Below are 15281 nucleotides of genomic sequence, written 5' to 3'. Positions count from 1 at the left end.
AGATTGGGTGAGCCTTGGCAGACGCCTAACAGAACTCTTCCAAATTTTAGCATATGTATTGTTTTATTCCTCCATCTGGCCAACAGATCATTGTTTGATATCTGAGTGCTTTGCATATCTCCTCCCTTTTCTTGCAACTGAGATACTTACACGTGCATTTAATACAGCTTAATGCTATTTTTACATACCAGAGAAATAGCTGATGGCTTTCTGTTAATTGCATGCACTTTGCAGTTAAACTTTTACTAAAACATTCCTCTCTAAATACTTAAAGTCCAATGAAAATTTGTCCTCTTCTTTTATTAGAGGTGTTTATGTAGTACTCTTAAAAAGGGACCTGGTTTTCGTTTACTGCACTGTGGATTTCTGTTTCTTTTTATTTCCTTCTATGTGCAAGTTGTCCTTCCTCAGAATTTGGTCAGGTCTGATTGTCCTAAAGAGCTGAGCAGGGAGCTGATAAAGAGCTCTGTTATTTTTTTAACATATATAGCACAAACTGAGAACAGAAACACTCTTGAAAGGGCTGTAGAAGTAGAGGACTTAGGTGACTTTTGTGTGACTATTTTCTGTGCTGTTCAATAAAAATGGAGCAGTTAGTATGACAGCTGTTATATCATGTTATATCGTACTGCTAAGATATTGAGCAGCATTTAAAGTAAAACTCCACCATTAAGCTGTATAAACTTTATCCATTTCACTGTGGTTTAATGGAAAAAAACTGAGTTTCTCAATAAAATGACATCATTTTTCCCAGGTTGTAATGTTCACTTTACAACTGTTTTTCTTTAATTCAATTTGTTTTACTTTACTTTTTCTTGGCATCTTTTTTTTTCTTGCAGTTTGGAGAGGGGGAAATCTCTTTTTGTAGAGCAGCTAGGTACTGCTCAAACCTCTCTTCCCTGCTTTTCCCTTCTCCTTGCTCCCTCAACATCTTGTGCTAATCTGGAGCTCTATTTTTGTCAGGCAGACACGCTTGTATTTTCAAAGTAGCGAGATGCACATTTAAATTTGGTAGTCAGGATTTGTGGTTCTACCTGCTGCACAGTGAGGGTTGGGGAGGGAGCCCAAGGAAAATTCACATTGCATTGCTTGCTGCTGGAGCAATGTTTGTGAAATGCCATGGGGTGTTTTTCTGTATAGCTGGCAGGGGTAAGGTAGGAGGCCTGTAATTTCTTCTGTGTGATCAGGAAAACATATGTATATTGTAAAGTAGATTCTTGTCATTAAAAGGATGGTATAAGCCCAGGCAGGGAAACTGCTAATATGTGTTACAGCTTGTCATTTTGGGCTGCATGAATAAAGAGGAGAGCTATTCCTTTGGGAGATGATCTCGGGAACTGAGCAACAGATCCGCTAGCCAGCAAATTCTTTTTAACTGTAATTTTCCTTTTTGTGTATACTCAAAAATAACATCACGATGGGCCCTTAAATACCATTTCATACACAGAGCACAATTTCCACAGCACAGGTGGTGCTAATATAGGACAGTCCCCTAGGCACTTGTCGCCAGGAGTTGTACAGCTTGTTCAGTGTCTGCATCCATATGGCAATCTGTCCCATTCATAGAAAGACATTGTAGCTGTGCCTGTGGGTGCTGTGGTCAATGTAGTGTAAAAAGTAGATTTTAACTCTCAGCAACCTATGTTCTGCTGTTTGTTTTATTGTAGAATCCAATTTATAACATGGGGGAAGAAAAATCAGCTCAGAGCAAATTCCAGAACAATCTGGCTGGCTGGGGTTTGTGTTTATTCTTGGAGCGCATGGTTAATCAGCAGGTGCACAGCCCTGCGCTCCGCGCGCTCTAATGAACAGTTTACAGGAAGTCTTGCTCGGAAGAAACATTTTCCTTGTTGTTTATACTGTGAATTAACTCAGAAGTTGCAAAGCTGTAAACGATGTTAGCTGGCCATGTATGTCATGCAAGTCTGTTCTGTACTTCTTGTCTTTTTCTGGCTTTCTTTCCCGCTGTTGCGTGGTTTTCCCTGGGATGCTCAGACAGGATGTTGAGCTTCTCTGTGCTCTGAGAGGGGCAAATCATGGCACAGGGGCCCTCCCAAAAAGCAGAGTGAAGCTCTAGTGTTGCCCAGCAGTTCAGATCTAGCTGTATGAATATGATTTGTGGCTGCTCTGGTACCTATCAGTCCAATGCCAAGTGTTGTTCTGTTTTAGTGGGACTATTTGTTATGCCTTTTAGTAAACACAAACAAATAGACTGCCTAGCACCTGCAGCAGCATATGATATTTACACTACCTGTATGATTCAGCACGCTTCCCTGGGGAAGCAGGCTTGTGTCCTCTGCATTTTTAGTGCTTTTTCAAACAGCATTCTTCCAAGGGGAGAGCATGCGGCAGAGAGAATGGAGTGCTCTAGCTGTAGTTCTCCCTTGGAATCATTATTTATCTTAATTATATTTTTATAAACATTTCCCCAAGGGCACTTTGCTGCTGCTGCAGGGGTGTGGACGAGGGCCCCCCCAGCGAGCTGCCAGGCTGTGTGTGATGTGACAGTCACCTTCTGCGCAGGTTTTGTTGTGCCTGTGGGACAGGGGTGAAAAATACTGACGTGAATAATCCCTGTTAATCATATTTGTTGACGTATCACTGGTTTATATAAGAGTGGAAGACTCGCCTCAACTCTAAATGTAACAGAATAGAATTTTGTTGAACAAGTACAGATCTTGTTTCTCAGTGTTTTCTTTTACTATAAATTCGAATGTTACAACAGAATATAAATTACAGTAAAATAAGGTTGGCAAACAGGATCTTTTTACAAAGTATGTATGTTCGTTGGTAATTTTACACCTCCATCTCAGTGAAGTCCAAGGTCTAATCCTGTGTTTTTATACTTGTGTGTGTTCTTAAAAGGGTTGCTGAATTGGGGCCAAAGCTTTGCCACTGCCACCTCCCTCTGCCATGTGAATTGGGTGTGTTAGAGGGATGGGATTGCTGTGCTAAAAGTCAGTGTTAAAAAAAAAACCCCAAACTGAAAAAAAAACCCGCAGAACATCCCCCCAGCCCCTAAAAACCCAAGAAAGTGGTTGGATCACATTTTTTTCCTAATTAAACTAAGATACTGAATCAATCCGTTTTAATCTGAATAAATTAGGAGACTGTTCAGAGAGGAATAAAATGAGATTTAGCAGGGATAAGTAGAAAGTAGCCCAGCTAGGAAATCAAAATTCCAAACTGCGGGTTTGACATGACACGTCAGCTGCTCAGCATCGGCTGTGTGGGAAATGGCTGAGGCATAATCGGGGTTGAGAAATTAAGGTGGGACACTCTGTGCCATGTCTTAGTCAAAAAGGTAAATGCAGTCATGGGAGGCATAAACATGCATGTTGCATCCGAGTCCTTTTTTTTTTTTCCTGTTCTACTTTATGCAGAACCAGTTAAACCACATTGAGTGTGATGTACAATTGGCCACTCTCTTGCAGAAAGGATAAAGGGAAGCTGGAGCAAATATAGAGGAGAGCAGCTAGGATGATAAAGGAGTTGGAGGGAATAGGCTATGAAGACAGATTAAAGGGAATTAAAGATCTACACCCTGGAAAAATAGAGGCTCTAGGAGGATATGATTATGGTATGTAAGTACATGAAGTGATGCTACAAAGAAGAAGAAGGAAAAAATTGTTCTCATTAGTTAGCAGTGCTGGAATTTAAAATCCAGCGTTTCAAATCGTGTGTGTCTGGGTATATTTGATGTACTTTTCACCACAGTACCTAGGCACAAGGTTGAAATAAAAAAATAAGAGTTTTAAATCATAGAGAAACTCGTTAATTCAAATGCAGGAGTGGAATTTGTACCGGAGATAAGTGATGGATTTTTTGCAATGGGCATTTCTTTTAAATGCTCTAGAAATACATTTAATTTCTCCAAGGAAGGGATGTAGGGCAGTGACTGTCCAGGCCCTGTGGCAGTTTCCCTGCAGGACTAGAAGAGGGGCTGCCATTAGAAGGAGAATGTGTTAGAGTGCTGGAGGGTCATAACGTTGATTAATAATCCAAACCATCAGTGGATAGATCAAAACCAGAAGATGATGCTTATAATTATCCAGTCTGGTTCTGCTCTTTGCAGTGAGAGTGGGGGTAGAAGGGAAGGGGAATGTCAGCCAGATTTTGTCTTAGTCTTGCTGCCGATTCTCCAGTGTTCTTGCAGAACAGGAATTTAGGGAATAGTGCCACAAGAGGGATAAATGGGGAGCAGTGATTTGGGATGCAGAGGTGGCCTCATGTTACAACATCACTACTGTTTCCCTTCCTATGCTACAGGAGTACACAAGTTAGTGCACACCAATTAGAAGAGAGGATTTCAGCCTGTGAGCTGCAGTTTTAACTTGATTTGTCTTAAATTGGTGTAGTCATTTAAAATGTAATATAAACTCTTGTTACTTCCAATAGGGCTTGATGTAAAACATGAGCTGCTTCTAGTCCTAGGTCTGGACATGGACTAAAGTAGTGAGGGAGAGGAGAAGTGCTCCTCTAAGAAGCATCCAAAAATTTGCAAGCCAGTTGTAGAAAGAGCTGTCACTGACCACTCCCATCAAATTCCAGCTCTCCTGCAGGCTCATGACCTTCTGTTAAGCTTTATCCAGTGATGGGGAGGCATCACCCTGTTTAGATCACATATCTGCTTCCTGGGCCGTTCCTGAGGCTTGGACAGGAGCATGAGTATCTAGAAGTTGTTTTTTTGGTTTTTTCCATTATTGGTTTGTGGTATTTTTAGTTCACAGTTTAGAGAGGAAAGAGGTGCTGTGCCACCTTACTAAGAATTGAAGGGATTTTCACCGGTGGAACTTCACTGCAAAACACATTTTTGCATCTGTGTTTGGTTGATTCTCTCATGAAGGCAGGAACTTGCACTTGAGCACAGTTTGTACAATGATTTAATCATTACTTCTTCCGTTTCATTTTAAAATCAGTTACAGTGAGTGTTTCTGACTCAGAAAATTGTGACTTTTTCGGCAGCCTTACTCTTTCAGTGCCTTCTGATGAGCTTTAGAGCTCACCAGGCAGTCACAACTCTGGGAGAGCCATGTTGCTTCCCAGGTGTGTGTCTCCTTCTCCTGTGCAGGACCAAAATTGTGGCATTCTGCCTCAATGGCTGTGCCATTTAAATCAGAGAGAGGGGGAATGTGGTGTGAGACAGAGCCCCACGCTCCTGCCTGGGCTGTGCACAGGTATCAGTTTCATGGCAGCTGGCAAAGATGAGGTCACTTCCCAATGACCCTGAGGAATAAAGTAAAATTAAAAAGGCAGTTCTGCACTTTCTGAGGGTGCTGTACTCCAGCTCCTTGCAGGAGGAAAGCAGGAGATGTGGTATTGATTTTTCAGTGTGCAGGTGGCTCAGGCATGTTCTGAGCTCTGTTAGAACATGAGCAGATGCTTCATAAATGCAATAGAAAGTCAAGGATGCTTCTCTACATCACTGACTTCCCCCAGTGTTTTGGCAAAGATCATTGGCCCAAACAGATGTGGAAGAAAGAGACTGGAATTATGAAGTATGTCAGCATCATGAATATTTAAAATATGGTCCACTGTGGGGCAGAAGCACAGACACACTGAGGCTTCTGCTTAGCTGGATTTTATATCTACCTATGACTTCTTAGCCAGTGGGTATACAAGCACAGAACCCAGTTTCTCGTGGTTAATAAGTGGGGGGTTGAATGAAACCATTTAAAGAACACAGGGAGCTTTCATGCTGGGGTTTTGGTCACTGCTTTCCCCAATACCTAGCATAACCCATCTCACTTTGGGGTGTCATATTTACTCCCCATCAGCACTTAGCTATCTCTGGTGTCTCTGTCTCCTGTGCTGTTGTGTCCCAGAGTGTGGTTCTTCCAGGGTGCTGTAGCACAGCAGGTGTGTTCCAAAAGGTGAGTGGCTGGCAGGAGTGGGCCGTGCAAGTACAGCCATCCCTGTAGGAATGGGAGGTGAAGTTGCTACCAGACCCTCTGGAGATCATTGGGGTTATGGGGCAGTGTGGGGGGAAGAAGGAAGAGGTTAATTTCCTCTCCTCTATCCAGCAAGCCCAGACGAGTTGTGGGAGTGCCTGACCCTTTTCCCTTCCCCTCTGTACTGGAAACAGAGCTGGAAGCAGCAGAAAATAAGTGGACACTTACACAGTTTTCAGTCTCATATATAGATTTTGTTATTCTCTTTTATGTCATTAATAAGTGACTTATGCAAGACATTTCACGTGCCAGAGTGTTCTTTGCTGTAGTTCAATGTAATAATGCATCACTATTGCATTATTTGGATGTAATTCTATTGTATTAACTACTTTTTATGCAAGTACCTTACAAAGAGAAAGAAACCCCATGTTGTCTTGAATTTACGTCATTTATTCCTTCAGTACTTTGAAAATTATGTCTTGTTATAAAATAATTTCCACTAACTGCTATTGCATCACCAGTACCCAACCATGAATATGCATTCCTGGGAAGGAGAGAGTGACAGAAACAAACACCTACTCTAATGTGTCATTAGAAATCAAACAGACCTAAAACTTGCTTCTGCTTGCCAATGCTCAGATCTTCTAAAAGTCTGTCTCCGGCAGCGAGACCTAGGATGCATCCAGATTACAGAAGCTGTGCTTGCGTGCAGGCGAAATATCAGTGAACAATTTCAGATTATGGGTTTGGATCGTGCTCACAAAGCTGTTTATTTATGTACAGGATTAAAATCTTCTTTTTCCACCTCTATTTGCCCAGAGAAAGTGAGTGCTTAGATCAGTTCAACAGAGTTCTCCATTCATTTCCACTGGCTGTATCCTTCGTGCGTTACATCCACCTCTGTATAAACCCGCTCTTTGTTTTGTTTTGAGGTGCTTCTTCAGGCTCTATCAGGGAAGAAGTGGCAATCTATAATATCTTCAAAAGTGGGATGGATAAAATAGCAGTAATCTGATACTGACACATAAAGGTCACCGAAAGGCATGGCTGAAACCCCCCCTGAGCAGGATGGGAGTTGCTGCCTTCGGAATGGCACAGTGCCTGCAGAGAGGGCTGGCGTTTGTCTTTCAGGACTGAGGGGTTTCTTCTCTCTGAAATGTCTTATTTTTGGTAAGTTGAGGTAGTTCCTCTTCTTGGTTGAATGGCAGTGGAAGCTCTGCGTAGGTGTTAAGCGTGTTACCCGTAGCATCGTGTTAGCAAAGTGACCTTTTAAGTTCCCATTTACAGTCAGCACCAGCCTTTATGGTTATTGACAGCACGAGCCTTTGACATCCTGAGCATCATTTAGAGTTTGATATTGTCTTGGTCATTCCATCATTTTCTTTGGACACAATAGCAGGGTGTCACGTCCTGCATAGTTTGTCTTGTCTTGTGCAAGTTCCCTGGAAAGAAAAGAGATTTGCACTTGGATTTAAAAAATAAATACAAATCTCGGTAGGGCTCTTTCCGTTGACTTGGCCATGGCCTTTAGGCTCTTACAGAGAAACTTTAAAAATCCCTGCTGGGGGTTTAAGCCATGTGACTCCTGTTGATATTATAATGAGATTTACAGTGCTTAAACCCCATGGGGGACTGACTCCTTACTTGGCCATCACAAGTCCCACTGTGTAGGTAACATGCACTGGGCAGATTCATACACTGCTTTACTGCTTTTTTCTTTTCTTTTCTTTTTCTTGTTCTTCCAAACACACTGAAATCATAACTCTCATATGTAGTCTTTATGGACTTTAATGGAGTGTTAACATGAAAGCCTCCTGTCTCCCCCTTTGCTGTATCCAGGTATAGAAACAGATGATAAACCCCATTATTTTTTGAATTTTCAGATGTATATAGAGGATATTTGACCATATGCCTCTTTGGCTTGGGTGCAGGGTGTTCTTCAGCCATTCTGCCTCTTCCTTAGCTGAGGAAATGTGTGGTTTAGCATTTTTTAAATTTCCTTGCAAATAATGCATCGGTTCCTTAGTTCTTTTAAAAACTTTACAGAGATTCTCCTCACTTGAACATTTTTTAAAAGACTAAACCAGTTAAACCAGTCTAGTATTTGTATATAGAAAAGGCCTTTGTAAGGCTCTTCACCTACTGTTGTCTTTTTTAGGAAATTACCTTGCATATAGATATAATTATGCTTGAAGGACTATTTGTAAACAGACAAAAAAATTATATTAATGAAATAATTATTTAGATTCATGTAAAACTCATAATACCTTTTCTAGTCAGTACTTTTAAAATGATTTTTTCAATGTAAAATAATTTTTAAAATCACCTTCAGTAATCTTCAGATTCTCATTGAGCTTAAAGTCAAAAGTGGCATAATCTGGGCAGGAATTTCTCTTCCAACTCGTTTGTGTTTGGAATGACATCTCAGGAGTGTATTTACAGGGATCTGGCTACGTAGGCATCTGAAATAATACAGGAGCACAATTTTGTCAGAGTGCACAGACAGATAATATTACAGAAGAAGAATAAGCAGCATTTCCAGGTGTGTGTAAAAGTAAAATGACAAAAAGTAGGCATTTATCCGTAACGTTACCTGTAATCCAGGATGAAGTAAGTCATAAAAGCCACACCTAGATGCTGGTATGTGTTCATATCCTTTGTGTATGTTTGAAGTCCATAATACAGCACAGGAATACTGTAGCAAAAAGATTTGCCATGAAAAATACATACATGTGTGAGCATAAAATAGAGATTTCAATATTGTTTTGACATTTTGATTTTAAAGTCATCTAAGGTTATGGAGATTGTTGCAAAAAATAATTCCTTTCCTTAGGAAGTTTCCATGCAGAAGTCGAATAAAGAAGATATTTTAGAATATGGTTCATCAGTGAGTGCAACAGATACATTTCCCTGAGCACCACATGGCCTGGATCAAAGAGTCTCATGACTTGGATCAGTGCAGCCAAATCATTACGTATTGATTGGAATCCCGCTGAAGGATTAACCCCTTAGTGCTCATATGAATTTTTTGCTTTAACCCTGGGTTCAGTAGTTGGGAGGCTCTGTGACGTTCCTGCCCAATCTTAGGCAAGGTTAATAGCCCCCACTAACCCCTCGTGCTGAGGAATCCTTCGATTGCATGCCCCCTCTCCTTTATGGTGAATTTTGCGTTTGAAAATACATCTCAAATCTTCTTACTTGGGGATGTAAGGGGGTTGTATTTGTGCAGTGAAACAGCCTGTAAGAAGAAGAATAAAAAACAACCAGAAAAAACCCCAACCCAGTAAATAAATAACATGGTGGGAAAGCCAAGGCTGCAAATTTGATGCTTTTCCTTTCTGTAGCCATGAGGAAAGCCTCAGGTCTGGCTGTGTTGTGGTGTAATGGGACACTGCTGTATGGAGATGACTTCTCGATGAAGTTGAGTTGTAAATATGCAATGTTCATAAATTTTTTAGCAAAATATCAAGCAGGATATTAAGCAGGTCTGTCAAATGATTTCTCCCCCGTCCGTGTTAATTTAAATTCTTTACAAACCTCTTAATTAATGAATGAAATGTAGGAGGATAGCTAAGCAAGAATGACACATGTTTCACACTGCAAATGGTATTTAATTCTGTTTTGAAAAACCATGGGCAAGAATCAGGCGGGTACCGTGAGATGTTGGGGATGCTTCAGGATCTGGCGGTCGCTGTTCTTTAGGAGTCTTTGTGAGGATGAATTGTTAGAGTACCTTCAGTTTACAGCACTTGTTCTCTGTTCTCTCTCTCCCCTGCAGTTTACCCCACGAGGAGCACTCACACAGCCACCCGCTGTACGGACACGGCGTATGCAAATGGCCGGGCTGTGAAGCAGTATGTGAAGACTTCCAGTCCTTCCTAAAGTAAGGATGGTTTTTTTGGCGCTTGCATTGTACAGAAAGCATGCCCTGAAATTCTGTGTGCTGTCACTCACCCTGGGCCTGATGCAAAGCCCATTGAAGTCAACAGAGAGCTCCCTTTCACTTCAGTGGCTTTTGGATCAGGCTCAAGAACGTTTTAACAGGGGATAGTAAATTAGCCCCATGGGGAAATTATGGTCTTGTTCAGTGTATTGCTATGAAATAGCTTTTGCAGTTCCGCAGCTTTTTTTTTTTCTTTATTTTATTTAAATAATTTTTAAGTTGCAGTATCGATCATGTAAATAATAAAACCTTGTTTTAACCTTGATTTCACTTTAATTTAGAAATCTAGTCTTAAATTAACTCCATAATTGAACAGAGAATTGCAGAACATCACGTGAAATTTAATTTATGTCAAATAAGTAACTAATGAACAAAGTCTACACTACTAAAAATAAACTATAATTATATTAATTGGGCCCCTGCAGTTTGCTGCAGACCTTTTCCTTGCTGCCAAAGAACACAATTTTACACGTTGCATAAGCAGTGCATTATGGACTAGTGTGTGGTAGTGCATGCATCCCGATGCAGGGAAGGACCTCAGAGCCCTAATAGCTTACACATGGCTGCTCTACAACTAAACCATCAACCTCACCCCTGTTCCCATCACAAAAGAGTTCTTTGTCTGGGTAGGACACCAGGTACACACATGCTGTGGGTGCATCCAGGTTGCTGAAGGTTCATCCCTGATCTTTGCTCAAGTTCTGTGGCTGGTCAGTTGTAAGATCACTAAAGACCAGCCACTCAAGAAATGTTTGTGATTTAAATGCACAAAGGGACAAGTTTTTCTCCCATTTAGAATAGTCATCTCGTGAAGTTAGTCCACATAAATACATGAGGTTCTTCAGGATGAATAAGTAGACTTACTCCCAAAAGGTTCAGCTGTACCTGCTGTTTCTGGGGCGGTTCCCTGGATTTTTATGTGAGGGAGGGAAGGGCAAGAGCAAGCAGAGGATGTTTGTTGAGTGATGTTAGATGATACAGATAGGGTTTTGCTCTCAGAACAGAATGGACCAGTTGTGGTTCCACTGGCAAAACCCTCCTGAGTTCGTAGGAGCGGCGCTGGTCCTACTGTAAACATATATTACAAGTGAGGAATGGTACAGTAATGAGAAGGTTCTCATTACAAGAGGATTACAAAATAAGAAGGTGCTAGTCATAAATTTCCATGAAGGGTGGCCTCATTCCTTGTAATTCATCCTGTTGTTCACTTAAGTGAAATAAATGCTAATCTCGCCATACTTGCCAGCTCATTCATATTCATATGCCATACTATAGCATTTAGACCTTTAAAACAATTCTCAATTTACTGCTGTAAGTGCAAGGGAAAGGTGCTGTGGTAGCCTTAGATAGCAGAATAAAGTGTGTGGTCACATATGGTCAGATTGTGCCACCTTTGCTTCCTGTGCTAGTCCTGTGTTCCAGGTGAGAGCAGCTGCTTTCAAGAAGATTCCGTAGGAATCTTGAGTGGTCTGCTTGAGGTGGCCATGCATAGAAAACACAGCTCTTAATCGCAAGCATAGGTAGAGGCAGGGCTGGTTTTTTATATGGTATTTTGGAGGTGTTTCAGTACCCAGACCCAGACCACCAGTTCACCTGGAGGACATAATGTGCAGCAGTCAGTAATTAGGAATAACCTGCAAACTGTCACCAGCCCAGGTTGGACTTGAAGCTGCTCCATCAATTCTAGTTTTTTCACTATCAGTCTAGCTTTTGTCTCCATTGAAAGCTTTCAACAGAAATATTTTGTGTGAACTTCCTAAACTTAATCACCTAAATTTTCTCATCCAAATGCTGCAGTGTCCAAAGTCTTACTGTTCAGAGTGATATTTAACCCAGAACAAATGCAGAAATGGATGTCCCTGAGCATTGTATTGACACTGTTAAGAAGTGAGCGTTGCTTCATAAAATACTGTAGCCTTCCATGTCTCCTGTGGAGCATCTGTCCTTAAAATTATGTTGCCATTTATCAGAATTCATTACTCAATGAAAAGATAATGGGTAGATGGTTGAAGTTTCTTTCTGATACTTGTGTAATCTCTGACACTCTTTTGATGGCCCCCTCAAGGGAAAAGCTCTTGTTTACCAAGTGAAATGCAGCCTGTATATCGAGTATTGCTTAATTTCACTTACCTTGTGAAAAGGCAAAGAAAAGTTGTATGTGGAATGAAGGCCCTGTATGCCAATAAAATGATTCTTCAGTTAAGGGAGAAAAAAGGACTCGCAGGTCTAAAACATGGTTCATTTCTTTTCCTCCTGAGGAAGAAATATCATAACTGTTGATAAATCAAAACCAGAGATTTGACACTCTTCTGTGATCATTCTGTAGTGTTTGTTCCCAAGGTGAGGTACACCACAGGGCCCTTGATTTCAAAGATAAATACTGTACAAATAACGATCCTAGTTGTCTTTCACTCACAGCCAACAGGAGGATGCTTATCAGAACCAGCAGATACACGGGCTATTGTACGCATTTATTTCCCTGTTTCTTTTTGAAATAAGTTGCCGTTTTAGCAAGTCCTTGTGTCGTGTTTCTGTTTCGAATCCATCAGCCATTGGTTATCATGTGATGCGGTATCAGTTAGAGCTAACTGATAGCAGCAGGGGCTGCTGCTCTGCCTAATGAAACAGCAGCACCCTGCATGCTCCAGAACGCTCCCTCAGCCTAAAAACAAAAATAAGTCCAGTCTCAGGGCGGTGACCCTGTGGCCTCTGCCAGGCTGCAGGGAGCAAGGTGAGGGCTGGAGGGTGCGCACGTGTCTGGCCTGGTAACCAGGGCCCTCTCGCAGGCGGGAAAGGAGCAATTAGTAGCACAGAGCGACTTTCCTGCAAAATTGACTGTATCCTTGATTTCATTTGCATGTGTTTAAAGACCGTGGAAGATAGGAATATACACCCCTTATGCAGCAAGTTGTTCAGGAAATCCCGGCTGGAGGGAGGGTGGTTTATTCAGCAGGGTAGCCAGGGCAAAAAATTCAGAAGACTGAATAGGGTTTTATTATTCCTCACCCCTCCCTTTTTTTTTTCCCCCTGTAATTTGACTGTGGGTTAGACGTGTTTAATCCTGGCTGTAGCATTTTTAAATCAAATATATTCTTTAAAAGAAAGGACATAGACCTTAGGAGAGATGTGGCAGTCCCGTGTTGCAGTGATGCTGGTAATCTGCTTCATGTGCATTTAACTTCGGTGAAACGAAGGGGAGTTTATGTGAAAGAAACTACTAAGTGCACTCTGTAATGTTTTCACAAGTGTTTTTATCATGGTAACATCTTGTTTACTTTAGTTGCCTGCCTAAAACTACTTGGAACATGTTAAGAAAACATTTCGAGAAAGCTTCTACAAAGAGGCTTTTGTTTAGCAGCAACTGTGAGACTGCTCGGCTCACAAAGGTGTTAACTTTCAACCCCTTAAGCACTTCCACATGAAATTCCAGCAACTATGTTTGTGGTTTTGGAAAAACAAAGTGTATATTAAAGAAACCAGGTATATGCTAATACATGTTGAAGTAGGCCGGAAATCATAAATTGTTTCAAAGGCATTAATTGCGCTCGTTTTGCATGGCAGAGCGTTCTGCACTGAAATCATCCGCACGGCGCGGACTGTTTAATCGCACAGGCAGCGAGGGCAGGGAAAGGCCGGGCTCTGGGTGGGTGTTTCGGGTTTCTGTAGGGCCGGCGGGACCCCCTCGGCGAGGGGGAAGCTGCGGCATCGCGGCCCCGTCCCGTGCGGGGGGACCCGGCCGCGCCCGCCGGCAGCCGCCGGTGCCGAGGCCGGCAGGCCCGGGGACGGGCCCGGTCCGGTGCCGGCTCCCGCTGCTTCCACAGCCCCCGAACCACCCCCGGCCAGGGCTGGGGCTCGGGACCCCCGCGGCGGCGGAGGCCGGGGTGGCCCAAATCCCACAGTGCCCTCTAGTGCTCCCGGGAATGCTGCTGGGAGCGGGAGAGGCACCGGGAGCATCCCCGGGAGCAGCGGCAGCCCCGACACGGCCCCGCTCCCGCGCCTCCCGGGCAGGCGAGCAGCAGGACTGCTACAAATAACGCCCTGAATTCCTGTTTCATTATTTTTAATTGATTTTTTAAAAAATATTTTAATTTTTATTTTTTATTCTATTATTTTAATTGTTATTTTTCTTATTATTTTAATTCTTATTATGCATTTTATCGTGTATGTATTAACAGTCATTAACAAATGTCATTAGGTCATTATTTATTCTAATATTTTCATTTCCTTCAATATTGTAACTTTATTTCTATTTTATTTTCATGCATGCTTTGCACACACACACACATATATATATATATTAAATACTTCTGCTGATGAGATATATGTAGCAAGGTCCATCGCCTTGCATTATCCCCTTTTTTCCTCTCTTAAAGGTGCACTTAGTTTATGTTTCCCATTATAATTTCCGGTGTGTAATCAGAAAGCATTCCTTAAAAGACAGGGATCATCTTTGTTTCATACTTTTATTGACACTGTCTACCATATTACTGCGATGTCTAAATGGTAAAATTTATTATTAGCAATAGTGTCACAAAAGTCTGAGACAGCGATTTTCCTTTCAATAAAAGTAGTTAAAAACCTTTTAGAAAATCCATAATTTTGATTGCTGGTACTTCATAAATGTATAACTGGTACTTTTTAGCTGTCTCTTTAGGGAAAAATGAGTTTTATCACCTGCAGTACCTGGGTTAATGAAATTGTGTGTTGGAATTTAGCCAGAATGAAAGATGAGATCATTTGGTGGCACTAATATTGGCAACAGGTCTCATAAAAAGGTTCGACTCTTTTTAGAGAATTATCATTAGGGCTTTTTCTTTTTTTGAGCATGAGGGAGAGATTCGAGTTATTTGTCATTTTTGAAGTTTCTGTGGTTCGAAGATTTTTGTCTGCTGTAATATCCCAAACCCAGTGACCTAAAAGCCTTCGCCAAGGCCAAGAGAAACACAACAGTGTCCATCAGTGCCTAGTAAAGGAATTTACTTGCTTCAGATTTCAGCTCCAGTTCCTGTTTCAGCCCTTTAAAAATCACGACTCTCAGCTCAAATTTGAAATAACGCTGCTTCTTTCTCATGGTCCTCTGTGTTTGATTGTTTGTGGATATTAGCTGTCCAGGAAATCCCATACTTAGAGATATAAATCCAAAATGATCTTGTTTTTCCGCAGCCAGCCCAGGATGTATTAGACAGCTATGATGATTTGTTAATTTTTGTGACCTGTATTTATTTTATGTGTGCTGTGTGCTTTTAAAGGAGGGAATCAGCTGTCGAAATAGGCTACTTTTGTCAAAAGGGAGGCTCTTGACTCCTGCCTTTTAAGCCTTTGCTTTCTTTACTTTTGGAGGATTCTGTGTGTGCACCTCCATATGGTGGTAAACAAGGGCTGCATTGTGCCCTGACATATAAGCTTAAACCCAACCCTGTTATTGAAGAATCTTTTGAGATGTGTGA

At 41.6% G+C, this 15281-nt stretch overlaps 1 protein-coding gene across 14 annotated transcripts in view; it reads left to right on the top strand.

Annotated features, from left to right (window-relative positions):
* Positions 1-15281, top strand: part of FOXP1 (forkhead box P1) — a 376781-nt gene that overhangs the window by 320015 nt on the left and 41485 nt on the right. For all 14 annotated transcript variants that reach the window (XM_077184567.1, XM_077184572.1, XM_054640153.2 and 11 more), the window contains one exon: positions 9670-9774. In XM_077184567.1, coding sequence (XP_077040682.1) covers positions 9670-9774 — 105 coding nt within the window. The remainder of the gene's footprint in view (positions 1-9669; positions 9775-15281) is intronic.

This window comes from Agelaius phoeniceus, chromosome 11, assembly GCF_051311805.1.
Source record: "Agelaius phoeniceus isolate bAgePho1 chromosome 11, bAgePho1.hap1, whole genome shotgun sequence".
NCBI lineage: Eukaryota > Metazoa > Chordata > Aves > Passeriformes > Icteridae > Agelaius > Agelaius phoeniceus.
The sequence above is the reverse complement of the archived record's forward strand: the minus strand, read 5'-3'. Positions and strand labels throughout refer to the sequence as shown.